We start from the raw sequence: 18816 nt of genomic DNA, 5'->3' as shown, positions 1-18816 counted from the left end.
TGTCATTCATTTTCATATGATAAAAAAAAGAGAGTAGATTTTGTGACATGAAACGAGGTTATCTGGTGATAGGAGTTTGTGTGTATGGAGAAGGTCGTGCAGAGAAAGAAGCAGTATATATTCCCATGAATGTGTAGATAGTGGAGGAGTAACTCCAAGCATATTAAGTCTAGACATGTGAAATGAGTTTTGAAGAACAGAAACCAAATAATGCTTACGAAACAATTGCTAAATCAAAGTGTGATGTCATATATTACAATCAAAAGTTAATTATTCAGAAACACAATCCTTACGGAAGTGTTTCACTCAAGCAGAAGTCACTAAATCAGCGAACTACATTCACACCAAATAAATTTTGATATTCATTTAAGCATAATAACAAAACATGTAATTAATCATCGATCACAAAGGTCTTTCTTTGGATTGTAATGTGGCTAGGCTACAAAAAATTAATTTTTTCTAAGAATTAAATATAGTAAATTTAGATTCTATTGAGATGCTTATGCTTGATGGGTATTAACAATGATCCTGCCATGAGAATAAAGAAAATTGCTTTTTTGACATAGAATACTTCCAATTGACACAAGTAAATGACCTTAATACCCCTGGCGGTAGTTAACTACCGCTGGGAAACACGCCGGTTGTTAACTGCCACTGGGACCCAGCGGTTGTTAACTACCGCTCCAGTGTTTCCCCCCAAAATCAGCAACCACCTACCTCACCTATTCATTCATCACCTTACACCACCTATTCATACCATAACCCAAAAAACACCAAAAAAAAAAAAAAATTGTGTCAAAATCTTGCCTCAAAATCATTGCTGATCAAATGCTAAGACGTTTCTACACACAAAATGCATCAAAGAACACGTATTACAACGTAAAAAACCATTACATTTGATTGATTTTTCTGTTTTCTTTTTTTCGCTCTGTAACGCGTTGTAGCGGCAGTTAACTACCGCTGGGAGTGAGCGGCTGTTAACTGCCGCTAGAGACTTAGAAAATTTTCTAACTTGAAAACTGGCAGTAGCTACCAGAAAAAAAAAAATTTCCAATTTTTTTTTCTTTTGTTTTTTTTGTTTGTTTATGTTATTATATGATATTAGATACATGTTTATTAATTAGTTTAGTAATTGTATGTTGTTTATTTATAGATAATGTTGATAATGCGGGTGATGATCCGGGTGATCAAAAACCTAGAGTTGTCGATTCCATTAAGGTTGAAGCTCCCGCTAAGGTCGAAGTCTCCGTTAAAGTTGAGGCTTCAAGCGTCAATTCCGATCTGTGGAAACTTCGTGACAACGAAGTGGACACAACTCATTTCTTTTCAACCCAAGACACATGGAAAGATAAAAACAAATTGCTCGGTTGGGTCCGTCGACAAGCAAATAGGGTTGGATTTACGATTATCATTAGAAGATATTGTGAAGGAAGAAATGCCATGTTGGAGTTGGTTTGTGAACGGAGCGGCGAGCACAAAATATCGAAGACAAAAGTGAAGCATGAAGGAATGGGATCAAGAAAATGTGGGTGTTTGTTTAAGGTGCGTGGATATGTCCTTAAGGAAGACAATGCTTGGAAATTGGCCATTCTTAATGGCGTTCACAACCATGAGATGGTTCCGTATGTAGCAGGCCACCTTCTTGCCGGAAGATTAACGGAGGACGACAAGAAGATTGTACATGACTTGACCGATTCTTCGGTGAAACCAAAAACTATTTTGACAAATTTGAGGAATAAAAGGAAAGAGTCCATGACAAATATCAAACAAGTCTACAATGAACGTCATAAATTCAAAAAGGCAAAAAGGGGTGACTTGACGGAGATGCAATATCTAATCTCAAAGTTGGAAGAGAATGGATATGTTTATTACGTAAGAGAAAAAAAGGAAAGTCAAACCGTTCAAGACATATTTTGGACTCATCCAAAATCGGTAGAGTTGTTTAACAATTTTCCGACTGTTTTGATAATGGATTCCACGTACAAAACCAATTTGTATAGGATGCCATTGTTTGAAATAGTTGGAGTCACCTCAACCTATTTGACATATTCGGTTGGTTTTGCATTTATGACTAGGGAGAAGGAGGATAACTTTACTTGGGCTTTGCAAATGTTGCTTAAACTTCTTGGACCAAATAGCGATATGCCTAAGGTGATAGTGACCGACAGGGACACAGGTATGATGAATGCAGTAAAAAATGTTCTACCCGGTAGTAGTGCAATACTTTGTTATTTCCATGTTGGCAAAAATGTTAGATCAAGAATCATCACCGATTGCAAAGTTAAACAAAATGTTGTTGTGGTGGATGGCCAAAAGAAGATTGTCGACGAGGAGAAGCATAGTAAGTTGGTTGATACCATATTTGATGCATGGGAAAAATTGGTTGAATCTCCTACTCAAGAGTTATATGCGGGTAATCTAGTGGAATTCCAAGATGCTTGTAAGGATCATCCAAAGTTTCTTCACTATGTTCAAGAAACCATTTTGAAGCCTTTCAAGGACAAACTAGTGAGGGCATGGACGGACCTTGTGTTACATCTTGGGTGTAGGACCACGAATAGAGTTGAAGGAGCTCATGGTGTGGTGAAGGAATATTTGTCCACCTCCAAGGGTGATTTGGGTACTTGTTGGCATAAAATAGATGAGATGTTGGCAAACCAATTTGGGGAGATTCAATCATCGTTTGGTAGGAACGTTACGGTCTTGGAACATCGATACAAAGATGTCACTTTGTACTCCGGGTTGGGTGGTCACGTGTCTAGACAAGCCATGAATTTTATTTTTGTGAAGGAGAGCGTGCTAGGAGAACCTTGTGCATCGAGAAGAAAACTTGTGGTTGTGTTCAAAGGACGCCGTATGACCTACCTTGTGCATGCTTCATTGCTACGAAAATCCGTCACAACATGCCCATTCGATTGGATGAGATACACCCGCATTGGCATAAGTTGTACATGGGTGAAGAACAAAGTAATGAAGATTTGTTTTCGGTCGCGGAGGAATGGCGTGGTATCCAAGAACGTCTCCAAAGAGTTCCGTTCCAAATTAAACTAGAAATCAAGAAGGCTTTGCGGTTGTACATCTTGGATGGATTGTACCCTCCCAAAAATCCTAGTAGCTTTGCACCTCCCGACAAATGGTTGACATTGCCGGATATGGGACACATTGTTGCATCATGTTACAATAGGCCGGTGTTAGAGATGACTACATGGAAAGACTACATCTCCGAGACTTTTTTCCTACTTAGAGGACGGCCTCCGGTTAACCCGAAAAGCAACATGATTTGCCTTGGTCTAATCCCAAATCATTTTGTCATTCTTTCATTAAAAGATGGTTGCCCACTACCTCCAACATCCACGGAGTGGAGAAATCATAGGAGCGAAGAGGCGGCAACATGGGAGGATGAATTCTTGGATCAACACGATCGTTTCCGAACACTCATGGACATTGAGCTCAAAGAGAGACCGGTTCCACCAAAAGAGTCAACAAATCAAGACAAACCAATTATCTTTGATGACACTCCGGTTAAAGAAAACACCGAATTTGAAGATGTTCTGGAACATTTAGATGATTTGCTTTTATTAGATGAAATGTGACACTTTTTGGTCGGTGTTAATCCGTTTTTTGGTTGATACGCGCCGACGTATTTTTTTGGATATATAATGTAATGACCAATTTTTTGGGTGATATGTAACTAACCTTTAACTATTTATATGTATATCAATATATTTGAGTTTCGCATTTATTAGTAATTAATGTACATTACGTGTAATGTTTTGCATAATGTGGAAAATTTGATGAATTTCAAACAATTGTTAAACGTTAACGCATTATCAGTTTGGTATAATGTAACCGAATAATTGATAAACTATAAAATGTTGATGTTTATGATTGCTGGATGTTGTTGTTTCGGTTTGATTTCCTCCGGAATTGCCATTTGAAATTACAGGTAAAACATGACACATTTCCTGGGAAAAACCAAGTGCAGACTGCACTGGTTCTGTAATTGGTGTGAGCGGCAGTTAACTGCCGCTGGAAGCCAGCGGTTGTTAACTGCCGGCGTATTATCCAGCGGTTGTTAACTACCACTGGGGGTATTTTAGTCATTTACTTGTGTCAATTGGAAGTATTCTATGTCAAAAAAGCAATTTTCGAGAATAAAAGGAATCGTCGATTCAAGGCCTTTTTATGTATCTCCGAAAGGAATCATAGATTATTAAAGTCCATCTCATCTTTGAAAACTTGATTTTACAATATGAAAGGAGAGGATTTGTGATAAGGTTGGGTTATATCCTAAACTCCCAACTAACATTTTACTATTGCATATTTTCAACAAAAATTAAACTTATTCGACCATAATTCGCTATATTTGCTAAACACTTATGATAAGTGTCCTTTGCTAAAAGTACTCCTGCTCATGCATTCATTTCTTTGAACACATTTTATACTTTAACTAGAATTTTCATCTCCTAGATTCTCCTGCTTAACTTGTTCTCTAAGTCGACAAAACCTGTTCATGCATCTTCTTCTCCATTTCCCCTTTTCTATCGATCGTTCAATTCCTTATTTTACCAAACCCTAATTAGGGTTATAGTTTTTCTAAAATTGTTAGATTTTGATTTCACATGAGCTATACCATAAAAATAAGACTTGGTTTACGAAAAAAGAGTTACTTTGTAACCTTTTCAGTCTCAAACTATGGTGTGTTCCCTTTTCTCTCTTTCACATTCTCATTTCAAAAAACACTTCATTCTCATTTCACATTTCTCATAAAAAATCTAAAAGAATAGGTAATAATTCGTTAACTTTTAGTCTTTTACTATGATTATAATCATTTTTAATGTCTTCATAATTTAAAAGAAAAATACATTTCTTTTGAATTGTATCAATAATCTTTGACTGCAAAATAAATTAATTTACTACAATGATAAATTCGTTTACAAAACTAAACTAAACTAAAAACGTTGGTGACAGTACACTTCATTGGATTCCCCTATTTTCAACTTCATTTCAACTTCTCTTTAATAGTAGCTTTTTCTTTTATCCATTTTGAGCTTTCCTTTATCTTCACTTGCTTGTATTCTGCTTTATTTACCAAAATATTATTAAAGTTTTCATCAAGAATACAAGCAATTAAAAGTGCACCCCGTTCTTTTCCTTTTTAGAGTCTATATAATACACAACCACTTCCATTTTCATCTGTAAACCATTTGGTATCAGGGATGCTTAGCCCTTTCCTTTTCTCATTTTTATCTCTTACTTTATTTTATTATTTAGTTATTTTACTATTGTTAAAATGAAAATGTAGTGACAGCTTGATGATCTTAAGCTCTTTCTACTAAATTCAAACCAATAAACAAAAAATTCATAATAATTAAGTTCTCATACTCAACATATGTTTTATCAAATCAACAATATTTTAAAAAAATATTTTTCTTATCGAATATCAAATTAATCTTTTTATCACAACTTATCACAACAAAAAAATCTTTTCTTTTAAACCCAACCAAAAAAATAAAATACTCAAGAACTACGTAGCTTTTCCTTTAAAAGAAATTTGTAGGTTTGAGTTTTTCCTCTGACTTGAAGATACCTAGGAGCAAGGAACAACTTTTGAGCATAATTATATAGCTTTATAATTTACTCTCTATTATTTAAACGTACTACATTTTCGTTTAAAAGTTGAATGTTAATTCATATTTAATAATATAAATATTTTTGAGTTATCAAAGTTTTTTGTAAGTAACCATTTTCGAACAGATAAGGTAGATTTAGATCACTTGTTGTTAGCATTAACTATCTTCTTATTTGAATAGATTAAACAAATTGAACAAGAAATTAAAATACAATATTTTGAAAAAATTAATAAAATAAAATAAAATATTTTATATTAAATTATCATATATACCTAATCAATCATATAAAGAACTTTAATTATGTCAATAAGTTGTTGTATTGGAATCAAATTGATAGAATTGTCCATTATAATTAAACAAATAGATAAGGTGAAATAGGAAAAAAGGAACACTCTTAAATCAATCTAATTCAGGTATAGAGAGCAAAGCATATGCCACACTCCTCATACTCTCTCTCCCATGCAAGCTCGTTGTGCATTTTCGTATTCAATTACACAATACTTTATTCTCAATTCACGTATTATAACAAAAATTCAAAGAGAAATGCTAGTTTTTACGGATCTTGGCTTGCTGTTGCTAACACCAGCGAGTTCTATGTAAAACATTTGGTACATGGAGGAAAACACAAGGGCAAGGGTTACTTCGAACGGCAAGGTCACCCCTGGTGGGATTGAAAGAGTGTTGTGTGATTCCGTAGAAGAGACCGAAAATGATGACAAAGCCATTATTGGCATTTCATATGGTAGAAATGTTCTTTTGTAATTGATATGTTCTCCGGTGAAAGAATCTATTTAGTTAGAGTTCATACTAATTTTAATTCCGGTGCCATAAAAAGATGTCATCGAGACACCTTAAAGCAACTCCAATGCTAGAACAAGATTTGTGTTCTCCAAGCATTTTGGTGGGTCCATAATTGCCACATGAGGATTCAAGAACAACCATCTAGTTTTACTCCAATGCAAAAATACAATATTTGTTCTTAATTTATTTTAAATGGGTCCCACTCAGTTATGCTTTCCCAGCCCACTACACCCCACTTCCCCCCTCTCTCTCTCTCCTGTTTTCTTCTTTTTCTGACAAGAATTGCAGAAATCAGTGTTCTACCAAGTTCTCCATGGAGAACGGTTCTACAACATGGCTTCCATGTCATACCACTCCAATGGGATAGAACATAAAAACAAGTTCTTATATCCTCAAGAACAGATCATAGAACAGCATTGGAGATGCTCTTAGTGGTTGAAACCCATATGACAAAACTTTGATACAAGCTCCCATAAGAAAGTTTGTTGTGACTTTTCCTCAAATACATGCGTCTAAATTATCATTTACCCAATTGCTTGTAACAGATTAAGGCAGATCACAAACTCAATGAAAAGACCACAACTTTCTTTTCCTTCGGCACATGAGAGTTGTGTAGGGGAAAAAATTGGTCGGAGAAAAACTTGTCCCATTTGTCGCAAAAATGAATAGCGTTGATAACATTCGCTTCCTCATTGAAGGCTGCAATATGGGAAGTTGTCAGATGATAGTCATAATAATGTCTCATGTGGCAGTTGCTACTGACTATGTGGAACATGTGCTTTTTAATCCTATCGATGTTCTTAAGGTTAAGAATGATGGCGGGATTTAAAAACATGTTATTCACATTTTCACTAGAAATTGCAGTATCAAACGTCATTACAGCTATCATTCGACAATATCCAGATCACCACATTCAATGAGGTATCAATTGTTGTCATCGTTGCCAATTTTTGCGATGACCGTGATGAGTTTCATAAGGCCAAAAAAAATCCTTCTATACAACTCTTTTGCACTGAAAGAAAGGAAAAGAGTGGTAATGATCTTATCTTCACCAAGTCTAATCTTATAAATTCCAAACAATTTCATATCATGTCTCGATTGTTGTTGCTCACGCTTGTGAGTTATACATTTGCAATGCTGCAAATTGTAGAAGGCAAAAAAATAACACTATTCGGTATATGAAGAAAAACACTACATCGAACAACAAGGTTACCATCGGTTCGATTAAAAGAGTGTTGTGTGATTCCATATAGCATATCATATTTGGAATATGTGTTTCTGAAAGACCAAAAAATGATGATGAGGGCGTTATTGTTATTTCATATGGTGGAAATGCTCTTTCGTACCGGATTCATAAAGTTGTGGAAGTTCCAGGCCAACTCAACAATTTTAGTTAGAGTTCATACTAATTTTGATCTTGATGTCACAATAAGATGTCCTCCACACGACCTAGTAGTTGAAACTCAAATGATAAACCTTGGATACAAGCTCCCACAACAAAGTGTATTGCAACTTTTCTTTACATGTATCTATATTATGATTGACCAAATTACTCCCAACAAATTGAGACAAATCACAAATTTAGTGAAGAGACCATTACTTTCCTTTCCTTAAGGGCATAACAGTTGCATAGAAGAAGAAAAAAAATCTGAGCAACTCGTCTCAGTCATCGCAAAAATCAACTTCGTTGATTACATTTGGTGCCTTATTGAGGCAATTTGGGACGTTGTCAAATGATTGTCGTAAAGATATTTTATATTAAAAGTTGCTAATGACCTAGTGGAACATGTGTTTTTTAATCCCGCCAACATTCTTAACATTAAGGTACCGTTTGGCCCGGCTTATTTTCAGCTTCTCTACATTTTTAAGGAGAAGCTAGGCCAAACACAATATTAATAAAGTACCTTCTAAAAAAAGAACTTTTTTTAGAATGCATAAAATTTAATGGAATGAGCTTTGACTAAAAGTTGTTGAATGCTACTTCAAAAAACTACTTCTCAACAATTTATTTCACAAGCACCTCTCTTCAAATCACGCTGACAACATTTTCTTTTATTTTTTCAATATGTTTTTTTCTTCCATTTTTTTGAACTGGTCCATTTAATTTTTTTTAAGGAGGGCCCATTTAATTTATTATCTATTTTTAAGGAATTTTATTATCTTTTTATCACTTATATATTAATTTCAATATTTTTTAATTATCACAACCTCGCAAATATTTTTATTCACGCTGTCATTGAATGACACCGAATATTTTTATTCTCTTTCTTCAACCTCGGAAATATACACACACACACACACACACATTAGGGTTTAGAGTAATACTTTATGTCCGTCTGTATGTTTTTTTTTGTTACACTAATGCGTATAATTTTTGTTAGTGTTGCGTAATGCATATAATTATTTTTATAAAATTTTAATTTTAATTAAAAGTACAAGTGTAGTTGCCTAAAAAAATTATACTTATATATATTTTACACATTTGTATTGTAACAAACTATGCATATCTTTTTCTTATTAAAAAAACTAAACATATCTTTTTCAATGACACCAACAATGTAACAAATATAATATTATATAATATAAATTCTTATCTTTTTGACTGACACTAAAAATATGGTATTCTTATAACAAAATTTGTAATAGAGTATAATTGAAAAAGAAAAAACCAAATATTCTCATTATATGTACACGCACATATACATATTATAGATATATTCATAATAAATTCTCAGTTGATAAAGATAACGCATAAATATAAATATATGCAAGGTCCGGGGTTCGAACCTCGAATACCACAAAAAAAGTAATTAATTCAAAGTTTTGTGCATATTTTGCCAAACAACTTTTAACTTAAAAATAATTTTAAAACTAAAAAACAATAAATAAACCAAACAACTTTAGCTTCTTCCTTAAAGAGCTTTATTTTAACTTTGTTTTAAAGTAGCTTTTAGACCGAAAAAAAGCCTGGCCAAACGGTACCTAAGAATGGCAGCTGGATTTAAAAACACATATTTCATATAGTTATTATCAACTTCCATAGTGAGACATCAATACAACTATCATCTAACAGTGTCGCAGATCACCGCCTTCAATGAGGTATCAACTGTCGTTGATTTTGTCGATCCTGCCGATGATCAAAAGGAGTTTACGTCTTCTCTTAAGGCTAGTTCTACTTTTCGCCATTGGATGAGATGAATAAGAGGTCGTTACATGAATCAAGAAGAGAGACGCGAGTATTACAGTGCGTCAAAGGATGGTTGAGTGGAAGTGAGGTGGCCAGGTTAGGGAAATATAGTTGGTAGAGATTAGAGTTGTGGCGGATGATGATGAGGTTGAAATTGAAAGATTTTTTTTGAGTTGAAGGTTAGTGAAGTTATGGGAATCAATTAAGGATTTAAGTGATTTCGAAGTTGATCGAAATCAAAGTAGTGATTGCAATGATCATAAGGAGAAGATTTCGACGAGTATTTTGGCGGAAGAACATCATCCGCCATTGGATGGAAGGAAGGTTCTAGGGCCTTAGGGTTTTCCGTTACTTCAATTCTTTTTGTTGTGGTTGTTGATGATATGTTTCTTCCATTCTTTGTCATTGTCTTTTGATGGAACTTAATAAAGCGCAGTTGCTTGGTTTCACTCACTTTTATTGTTGATTTAAATAAATTTATCAAAAAAATAAAACAAATTCTTTCTTTTGTTTCATTGATAAAAATTAGAAGTACATTTTTTTTTTTTTGTAACAAAAGAGATAAAAGGAACACAAAAACAGTGTGAAGAAGAGACCCCACCAAGGCTGAACAAACTTGCCCATGACATTTGCTTCAGAACAAATGTCATTCATTTTCATATGATAGAAAAGGAGTAGATTTTGTGACATAATTCGAGACTGTCTAGAAAAAAAAAAAAAAAAACCTAGGAGCAAGAGAGCATTTATTCTAATACTAGACCCTAACCCGTGCGATGCACGGGTTTGTTTCGATTTTCATATATAAGAATCAGGTTTACTATATTATTAGTTGTCGACATGTTTAAATATATTATGTATAACATTTCAATAAAGACTACAATGAATAAAATGCACCGAAGTTGCAACTCGTCATACAAAATCTAAACAATGAGCAAAATTTAAACAATGAGCTAATTAAATAGTTCAAAATACACATCAAAGGAAAAAAGTTACTGTATAAAGTTAGTATGAGAAACATATCAAGTGATTCAACCATATAAGCCTATAAGGTCACCTACATTTTCATTTTTCAAGACATATGTCGTAGGAAAAATGAGGAAGAAATGGTTGAAAACCCGCAGACTTTTGGGTTTAGATTGCGAAGGAGAAAGGAGAAAAAAGGGTTCGAAACTGTTTGATAAAAAAGAAAAGGAATTAATTGGTTTTTTGAAAAGGGAGTTTAATATTGGATATCATGTAGTGGAAGCCAAATGCTATCACAAAATCAGCAAGTGGCTTGGTGGTTAAAATGCTTTGAAGTTTACATGGCATGGGTTCGAATCTCTGGAGGGATTTTTTTCATAAATAATATTTTATCCAACATGGCATGGGTTCGAATCTCCTCTGGAGGGATTTTTTTCATAAATAATATTTTATCCAACATGGCATGGGTTCGAATCTCTGGAGGGATTTTTTTCATAAATAATATTTTTCAGAACCCTAAAAAAAGGGCGGGATTAGGGTTAATCAGGGTTGCTTGCAACACTGTTTAACATTTATATATATTAAGATTAAGATTAAGATTTGCAATGTATGCACGAACAAACTCTCTTTTCTTTCTTCCACACATTTCGTCTTTTGGTGATTGCTTTGTTTGATTCTCTTAACATTTTCCTTCTTTTCCATTGAATTCCATTTTAATTTGTCAAGAGAAAACTTTGAACTTTACCTTTTCCATTTCTTTTCATCACCATCACCATTTTCACCCGCATTGATATGTCTTTCTTATTCTTTCATCAGAACAAGATGCCCTCCCCAACTTTCTTGAAACCATATCGAAAGAATGATTGTTCTCTCTTATCACAAGAGTGTGTTTGAATATGAGAATGTTTTGAGGTAATGTAATTTTTGGAAGGAATTCGAATCAATTAAGGAAATTTCTTTGTTTAGAGAATTTTTAAAATGATAAAAATTTATGGAATGATTTGTCTAAGTTAATTTTTTTTTTTTTTACGTTAAAGACAATTTCATTAACGAAATTCTGACAACAAATCAAATGTCAAGACTGCAGAAATACAAGGCTGAGTTTCTTCGACCCACAGACAATCTAAATTCGTAAGAGCATATTTAGCTAAATAACGAGCAGTTTGGTTGGCTTCACGCCTAACATGCAAAAAATTTAAACTACGAAAACTTCCCTTAAAACTAATACAATCTCGAATAATAGAGCCAACATAGTTTGGAGATTGTTGGTGAGCATTAATTCAACGCTAAAACCACATTAGAAGCATCTGATTCTGCTATAAGGTTCAGAAAAGACATGTCTTTTGCAAATTCCAAACCCTTTCGCATAGCTAAAGCTTCTGCAATCTCTGAATCTGGTAATGAAAAGACTTGCCAAGAACTAGCACCAACGACAATACCTTCATTATCTCTCACCACAACACCAATACCCTACTTATCACTCTCTATCTGACCTGCAACGTCAACATTAAGCTTATAGACCACTAAACGGAGGTATCCAATAAACATCAGATATTGGCAAAATTGGACCTCCACTTAGTGTCTCCACCAACATTTTTCCAAGTTAAATTTAGAGTGTGTTTGGATAGAAGAATATTTCAGGGCAATGTAATGTTTTGAGGGAATTTAAATTCTTCAAAGTATATTCCATTATTTAAATGATTAATTTGGAGAATTATCTAAATGTCAAAAATTTAGGAAATGTTTTGTACAATAAATTTAAAAAATTTAAATTACACCTAAAAGATAGGAATTTCAAATTTCTTCCATCTTATATATTCTTTTCTTCAAATTTTGCAAGTTGGTCTCCATGTTTTTCAAATTTTTCAAATTGACACTTTTTTGTGAAAATTACAGATTTTCAAAAATTACAATTTGATCCTTCAAAATTTTTGAAACTTGCAAATTGGCTCATATTTTTCATTTTTTCAATTTGGCCAATTTTGTTATGATTTATAAAAGTGGCCCAAAAATAATAACAATAATTTTTTTTAGGGTTAATTAAGTAAATGGTCCCTATAAATATTCAGAATTTTGTTTTTAGTCCATACAAAATAAAATCACACTTTTTAGTCCCTATAAAATTTTTCATCAACATTTTTAGTCCCTATAAAATTTTCAAACAGCATTTTTAGTCCCTATAAAATTTTTCCATCTGCATTTTTAGTCCCTTAAATGCTTAAGAAAAATGTCACAGGGACTAAAAAGTGTGATTTTATTTTGTAGGGACTAAAAACAAAACTGTGAATGTTTATAGGGACTAAAAACTTAATTAACCCTTTTTTTTATTACTCAATCGAAACAAAAATATATAGAAATAAGTCTATATATTTGAATCATTTGAATTGATTAAAATTCTAAATTCGTAATAAATTTGAAAATTAGCTAAAATGAAATATCTTATGGTTGAAAAGAAGAAGACAAAATTACCCTTTTCATTATGATAAATTTTAACGAGTGCCCTCATACACCCTCTAACAACCTTTAAATAGTAAGATTTTACAAAATATAGTATTTTTAATGCGTTGAAAAATAAACTATTTAACTTTTCTACAAGACATATTTTTATTTAAGAATCTTTAAAGAGTGCCACAATAGACGAAGCCTTTCACTTCATTATAAGTTAATCAACTTTTCAAGACACGCTTATTTGTTGAGAAAAAAAAAATAGGAAAGAGAAAAAAAAAACATTTTAAATTTCGAAAGTTTCTCACTGAAAACGCCAAAAGTCGACCGTTGAAATTTTAGCTCTTCTTCTTCTTCTTCAGTTCTTCTGAATTACAAAATCGCTTATTCATTTTCTTCTCCTATTCTGCATCACACGATGCGTAAATCGAAAAAACCAAAACCTTCAAACGCCGTAGAATCTGTAGAGCGTGGAAATTGGGAAAAAATATTCAGCACTTTGGTTCAGATGATGAAGAATCAGGAAAAACAACTTCAATCATTCGCTGATCAACAGAACTTTCTACAAGATCGCTTAAAATTGCAGAATCAACGCTGGGCTTCTGATATTAAACGTTATAAGGATCAAATTACTCAGGTATATTCAACAATTTCAATTTTAGGGTTTCGCAATTTTAAGTTGTTGAAAAAAAAAAAGGTTTTTTTAATGGGTTTTTGAAATTATATTGTAGATGAAGACGTTTTTGATGTTTGAAGAGAAGAAACGGTTGCTTGAAGAAGCTAAGGCTGATTTGATGATGGGTTCTAAGCATAGAGAATCTTCTATTTTGAAATGGGTTTTGGGTATGTTCCTTTTTCTTTCATGTTTTTTTATTAATTGGTTGGTATTTAAATAGGTTGGGTTTTTGATGGGTCCCTTTGATTTTGGGTTATAGAAAAGAAAGTTTGTGTTTTTATGTTTTTAAGATGAATCTGTCTTGTTGTTTTTGTTCTTGGTGTTAGATTCTTAATTTGATGTTATGTTCCTTATCGGTTTGAATATTTGTATAGAAATTTAGGAACACATTATGAAGCAGCAGAAAACCGGTCGGAATGTATTGTTCATAGTCCTGTTGTTATTCTTGTTGGATTGTTTTATAAAATAATGGTGATTATTGTTTGTTATTTTAATTTTAAATGGCTTGAGATAGATTTATGTGACCAATTACATTAAGACTTACCTTCTCTGTAGTACCTACACTTATGATAGAAGGTGTGTCCGGAGTCTCACTGTTAGTCAAATTATTATCGGTGTCGACGTGTCAGTGTCTGTTGTCTGTGTCAGTGCTTCACCTTAGCTTAGAAAGTGAAATTATCCTATCAATCTTGGAATGGTCACTGATAGTTCTTCTGTTCAAGACATACCACTGACTGTTGTTGTAGCACACTTCTAGGTATTTGCATTTCGCTAATGTTAGTAACCACATAACTGTAAGAGTTGGCCTTGGTGGTGAAATACCTTATTGTTTGATCGGTTTTTAGTTTTTAGCCAGTGTTTGTTTTCACAGTAGGATAGCCTAGAACGTGTGTTTTTAGTTAGATTCTCAATATCACTTCCAAATTGGCATTGGGACGCAAAATTAGTAAATTCAACGTGGAACCAAACAAAGTATTAGTGTTTTTCATTTCAGCTTTTAAACTATTTGCTGAGGTTATATTGTTATAATTAGCTTTGTTGGCTTCATATTCACTTATCTTTTGACTGCAGAGAGTACAAAGGATGATTTGGAGGATTTTAAAGCCGGGTTTGATTACCTTTCTCAAAAATCCTTGAATGGAGAAGTATGTTTTCTGATATTTATCAGGCCTTTTTATTAGTCATTTCTATTAGACATTATGCTGAGAAGTCACTTTATAACAGGACCAAGGAACGCCATTGAAGGATACTGGCAAGAGGAAGAAAGGAACCTCAAGTAGTGGGAAGAAGAAGTCTTCTTCCAAAATTGCAGAGAAAGAAAAGTGTCCTGATGAAACCAAAGATGAACTGAGCAGGGTAAAAGCTGAATGTGAGAAGCTTGTTGCAGAAAAAGATTCTGAGTTATTAGCGCTTTTGCAAGAAAAGAATTTTGTGTGGAATCAATTTAATAAAATGGAGACTGACTACACTAAGAAATTGAGAAGTAAACAAGAAGAAGTAGAAAAGGCAAATGAGAAGATAAACATACTTGTTTCTAGCATGGAGGAAATGCAGTCTGAAAATATTAAAAAGGATAGTAGAATATCAGAGTTAGAAAGTAAAGTAGCTGATATGGATGCAGAAACAAAAAGATTAAACAAGCAAATGTCAGGACTCTCAACGGAATTGGAATCTTTAAGAAAGTTGAAGAGCAGCCAAGTTAAACCCTTTTTAAATCGTTGCACATCGAGTACTAGTGACTCTGGAAAAGTTGAGAGTAGCAGGAGTAGAAAAAACAACGCCTTGAAAAAAGAAAGAGACACGTGTACTCCTGATGAACATGCTTCCACATCCACAAATTTCTCAGAAAAGGTATCTCATCTCCCATTCTTTTGCTATCTGCTTATCTTCCGTACTGTATGTATTAAATGATTCTCTTCTCAGGATTCTGTTGTTTGTAGAATTGCATGCTTCTAAAATAGAATACATACTATTCGAGATGAAATTTCACAAGATCAAGCTGTTGTAGTCTTGACATAAACCTTGTGTGTTTAGTCTAACGAACACAGGGCTCTATGTATTAAATGCTGTGTTTGTTTGTTTGCAATGAATATTACTCACTTTGAACACATCAATTTACTTTTGTTTACTATTTAAGATTAAGATTTGTGCTATATTTTAGTAAGATTAAAATCTATATGCTGTATGTTTTGTAGTGATTTATACTTTTCATTTGAAACTTGTTACACTTGTAAACATGTGCTTGTTACCTGTGGGGTAAATTCTGCTATTTTTTCAATGCATTTCACATTCACTTGCCAAGCTGATATAGTTATAGTCAGTTATGCCTATTCCCGAATTAGTGAGTTGCATTATATCGACCATCTGGAAATAGCTTCAACGCTATCTTATATTCTAGTAGTTGTTGAATGATACTCTGCATTATATTTTTTTTATCTTTAAAATCAACGTGTTTCTTATGATTTTATTTGTTTTCCCTTCCATGAATGTTATTGTTGTCCAGGAGAAAAGAAGCTTGAAGAGGAAAGGAAGCCCAATTATTCCCACCACAGAGACTCCCAAACTGTTCTCTTCCAACTTCAAGGTTCCAAAACTAAAGTCATCTTTAAGGAACAGATGAAAGATGACATATTTCTGTTTATTTTTAACTTGTTAGTAGATATTATTGTGTGTTTGGAACCATCGGTTTTCACGGTGTGGCCTAACGTACCAAAAACAGCTACAACTAGTAGTTTTACACTCACCGCACGTTAAGCTCTCTTTAACATATTTCCAAACACACTCAGTCTTGTATTTGTTTATTGCATGGTGCGCTTTCAGTGTAAATTATGTGTGATTAGTGAGCTTTCTGTTTGGAATAGGTTAGTTCATTGTTGTTGTATAATTAGCATTGAAATACCACTTTTGAGCTGAATTATGTATCAGATCAGCCTTTTAGCTAGAGAATAGTTTGATTCATTATTCCTTTAAGGAAAACATTGGATATGTATTATCATTTTAGTTAAAGTTGATTTGTTTTCTTTTAAATAACCAGGTCTTCTCTTCCAGAAAGCAATCATCACAATCACGTTCAAAAAGTCGTCGGAAACTAAATTTGGATGTCTTTTCCTGGGAGGATTCAATCGAATAGTGGTTAGCTGCCTTGTGGTAGATTAGTCTCTTTGGCCAAAATAAGCTCTCCTCACCATTTTAACAACTGCTTGAACAAGTGTTTACTGAAATCAATGTTTGATGAGTGTCTCTTTGGCTGGATCAAATTCCACGCCTCTGAACTAGCGTTGGTTGTCACCTTTTATAGGTGAAACTAACATTAGTGTCATGTATATTTTTGGTCATGTAGATTACAGAAGTGTCATGTATAGTTTCATATTACTGTCCACCACTCTTGCTGATGGGAACTTGAATTGAGCACTTATAACAAGATTTGACTGGAAATTTTAACTCGACTGCGAATCTTTCTCCATGAATCTGTGTTTCGGATCTGGCTCAATCCGAGACAGCAGCAAATGCTGTCCGACTAACCGGTTTCTTTCTGGATAACAACGGATATAAATCCATCCAAGGACAATTCCCATATTATTGATCCCTTCAGAAAAACAATATTCACCCCATTTCCAAAATAGATGTTAGCGGGGGAAATTGTTACCAATATACAATAAATCTCTCTATCATGACGAATCTTTTACACTATAATCAGTAAATTCTCGATCCAGAATTTTAAAATTTACAGGGTCATACTTTGAATTAGAAGGACTATGGACCCGTTATGATTGACTTATTTTTCAACTTTTGCAAAATAGCTTTTGCAAATGAATAAGTTTTAAAGTAGTATTCATAAACTTGTAGTACATTTTTGGAAATTAACATAAAAGTTTATTTATTTACATAAACTATTTTTCATAAGTTAAAAAATAAGTTGATCCAAGCTTAATATCATTATGATTATGTTTTAACCCATTTCCATTTGCCAATCAATGAAGTTTTTGATTTTTTTATTTTTGGAATACTGCGATCAATGGAATTTTGAACTAAACAATTTTAAATTAGATTTTTAAACAAAAAAAATCCTTAAATTTAGGGACCTAATTGAAAGTTCAATATAAAGTTACTTTTTTTTAATACAAAAATTACCTTCAATATAACATCCTTAAATCCTCATAAAAAAGTTTAGGTGAGTTGAACTCCGAAAGCTCACCAGAGTCAGAGTAGACCTTAAGACTCAGTGAATGTTAACATACCAAAGAGATACTCATGTTAACAATGGGAGTTAAACTCACGACCTTGCGGATGAATCAACTTCTTATCAATTGAATCAATCTGCATTGTCTAAATTAAAGATTATTTTGCGTCAATGGCGAATCAAATCTAACTATAAAAAATGCAAATCAAATCCCCCTAGAATTTAATAAAACTTGGACCAATATATTGTGATCCAGCCGTCATACTCACTTTTGGTTGATACAAAAAAGTATAGAACTAACAAAAGAAAATTCTCTCAAGGTTTTGTCCTTAACTTAAACCTTAACTATAAAAAAGGCAAATCAAACCTCCTAAAAAATTTAATAAAATTTAGATTTAGATTTTGTAAGTTCTTTAATTTGGTCTCAAAGTTACAAACGTCCTTTAAATTAGTAGTCTTGTTCTCTTAGATACTTTGCACCCTTAATTTACTAAAGTAACATTGAATGAAGATCATCATGTCTAACTCTTTTTAACTTAAAAGCTGAAGTGTCTTACTCCCTCCGGTCCTATATATAAGAAAAGATTCTTTTTTAAGATACATTAAATAATCAATGTATCTGGTCTTCATTGTAAACGAGATACATTAATTATTCAATGTATCTGAAAAAAGAATCTTTTCTTATATATAGGACCGGAGGGAGTATGTTTGTATTCTGAAACATAAAAAGCAGAATAAATCAAAATATCTAACATTCGTATTTTTTTTTGACATATCTAATAGGGAGGCCCTAATATGAGACTAAAATAAAACTAAATTTTTTCCTTTCAAAAAAAAAAACTAAATTTTTTATTAAGATCAAAGTCAAACATAAAAAAGTGGTACATATTGAAATTTCTAAAAAGAAGTGGGGCAACACCTCCTTAATCCA

The 18816-nt window shown here is 33.0% G+C and overlaps 3 protein-coding genes across 3 annotated transcripts; all 3 read left to right on the top strand.

Annotated features, from left to right (window-relative positions):
- The first annotated feature begins 509 nt into the window (after positions 1 to 509).
- On the top strand, positions 510 to 2860 carry LOC146945102 (protein FAR1-RELATED SEQUENCE 5-like). Its single transcript, XM_085748026.1, has 3 exons — positions 510 to 513; positions 1154 to 2754; positions 2849 to 2860. The coding sequence occupies exons 1-3, from the start codon at positions 510 to 512 to the stop codon at positions 2858 to 2860; spliced, it is 1617 nt and encodes a 538-aa protein (XP_085604152.1).
- Positions 2861 to 2903: 43 nt separating this feature from the next.
- On the top strand, positions 2904 to 3593 carry LOC146945101 (uncharacterized). Its single transcript, XM_085748025.1, has one exon. It carries the CDS (start codon positions 2904 to 2906, stop codon positions 3591 to 3593), a length of 690 nt encoding a protein of 229 aa, XP_085604151.1.
- A 9601-nt stretch (positions 3594 to 13194) lies between these two features.
- Positions 13195 to 17151, top strand: LOC146945100 (cytomatrix protein-like protein). The gene is made up of 6 exons (XM_085743464.1): positions 13195 to 13666; positions 13761 to 13872; positions 14777 to 14850; positions 14930 to 15556; positions 16209 to 16289; positions 16740 to 17151. The coding sequence occupies exons 1-6, from the start codon at positions 13448 to 13450 to the stop codon at positions 16833 to 16835; spliced, it is 1209 nt and encodes a 402-aa protein (XP_085599590.1). The 5' UTR covers positions 13195 to 13447; the 3' UTR covers positions 16836 to 17151.
- The last annotated feature ends 1665 nt before the right edge of the window (positions 17152 to 18816 follow it).

Source organism: Medicago sativa, chromosome 2 (genome assembly GCF_051527215.1).
Source record: "Medicago sativa cultivar Bolivia chromosome 2, Bolivia_mono, whole genome shotgun sequence".
NCBI lineage: Eukaryota > Viridiplantae > Streptophyta > Magnoliopsida > Fabales > Fabaceae > Medicago > Medicago sativa.
Note: the sequence above shows the minus strand (reverse complement) of the source record. Positions and strands in the feature narration are given on the sequence as shown.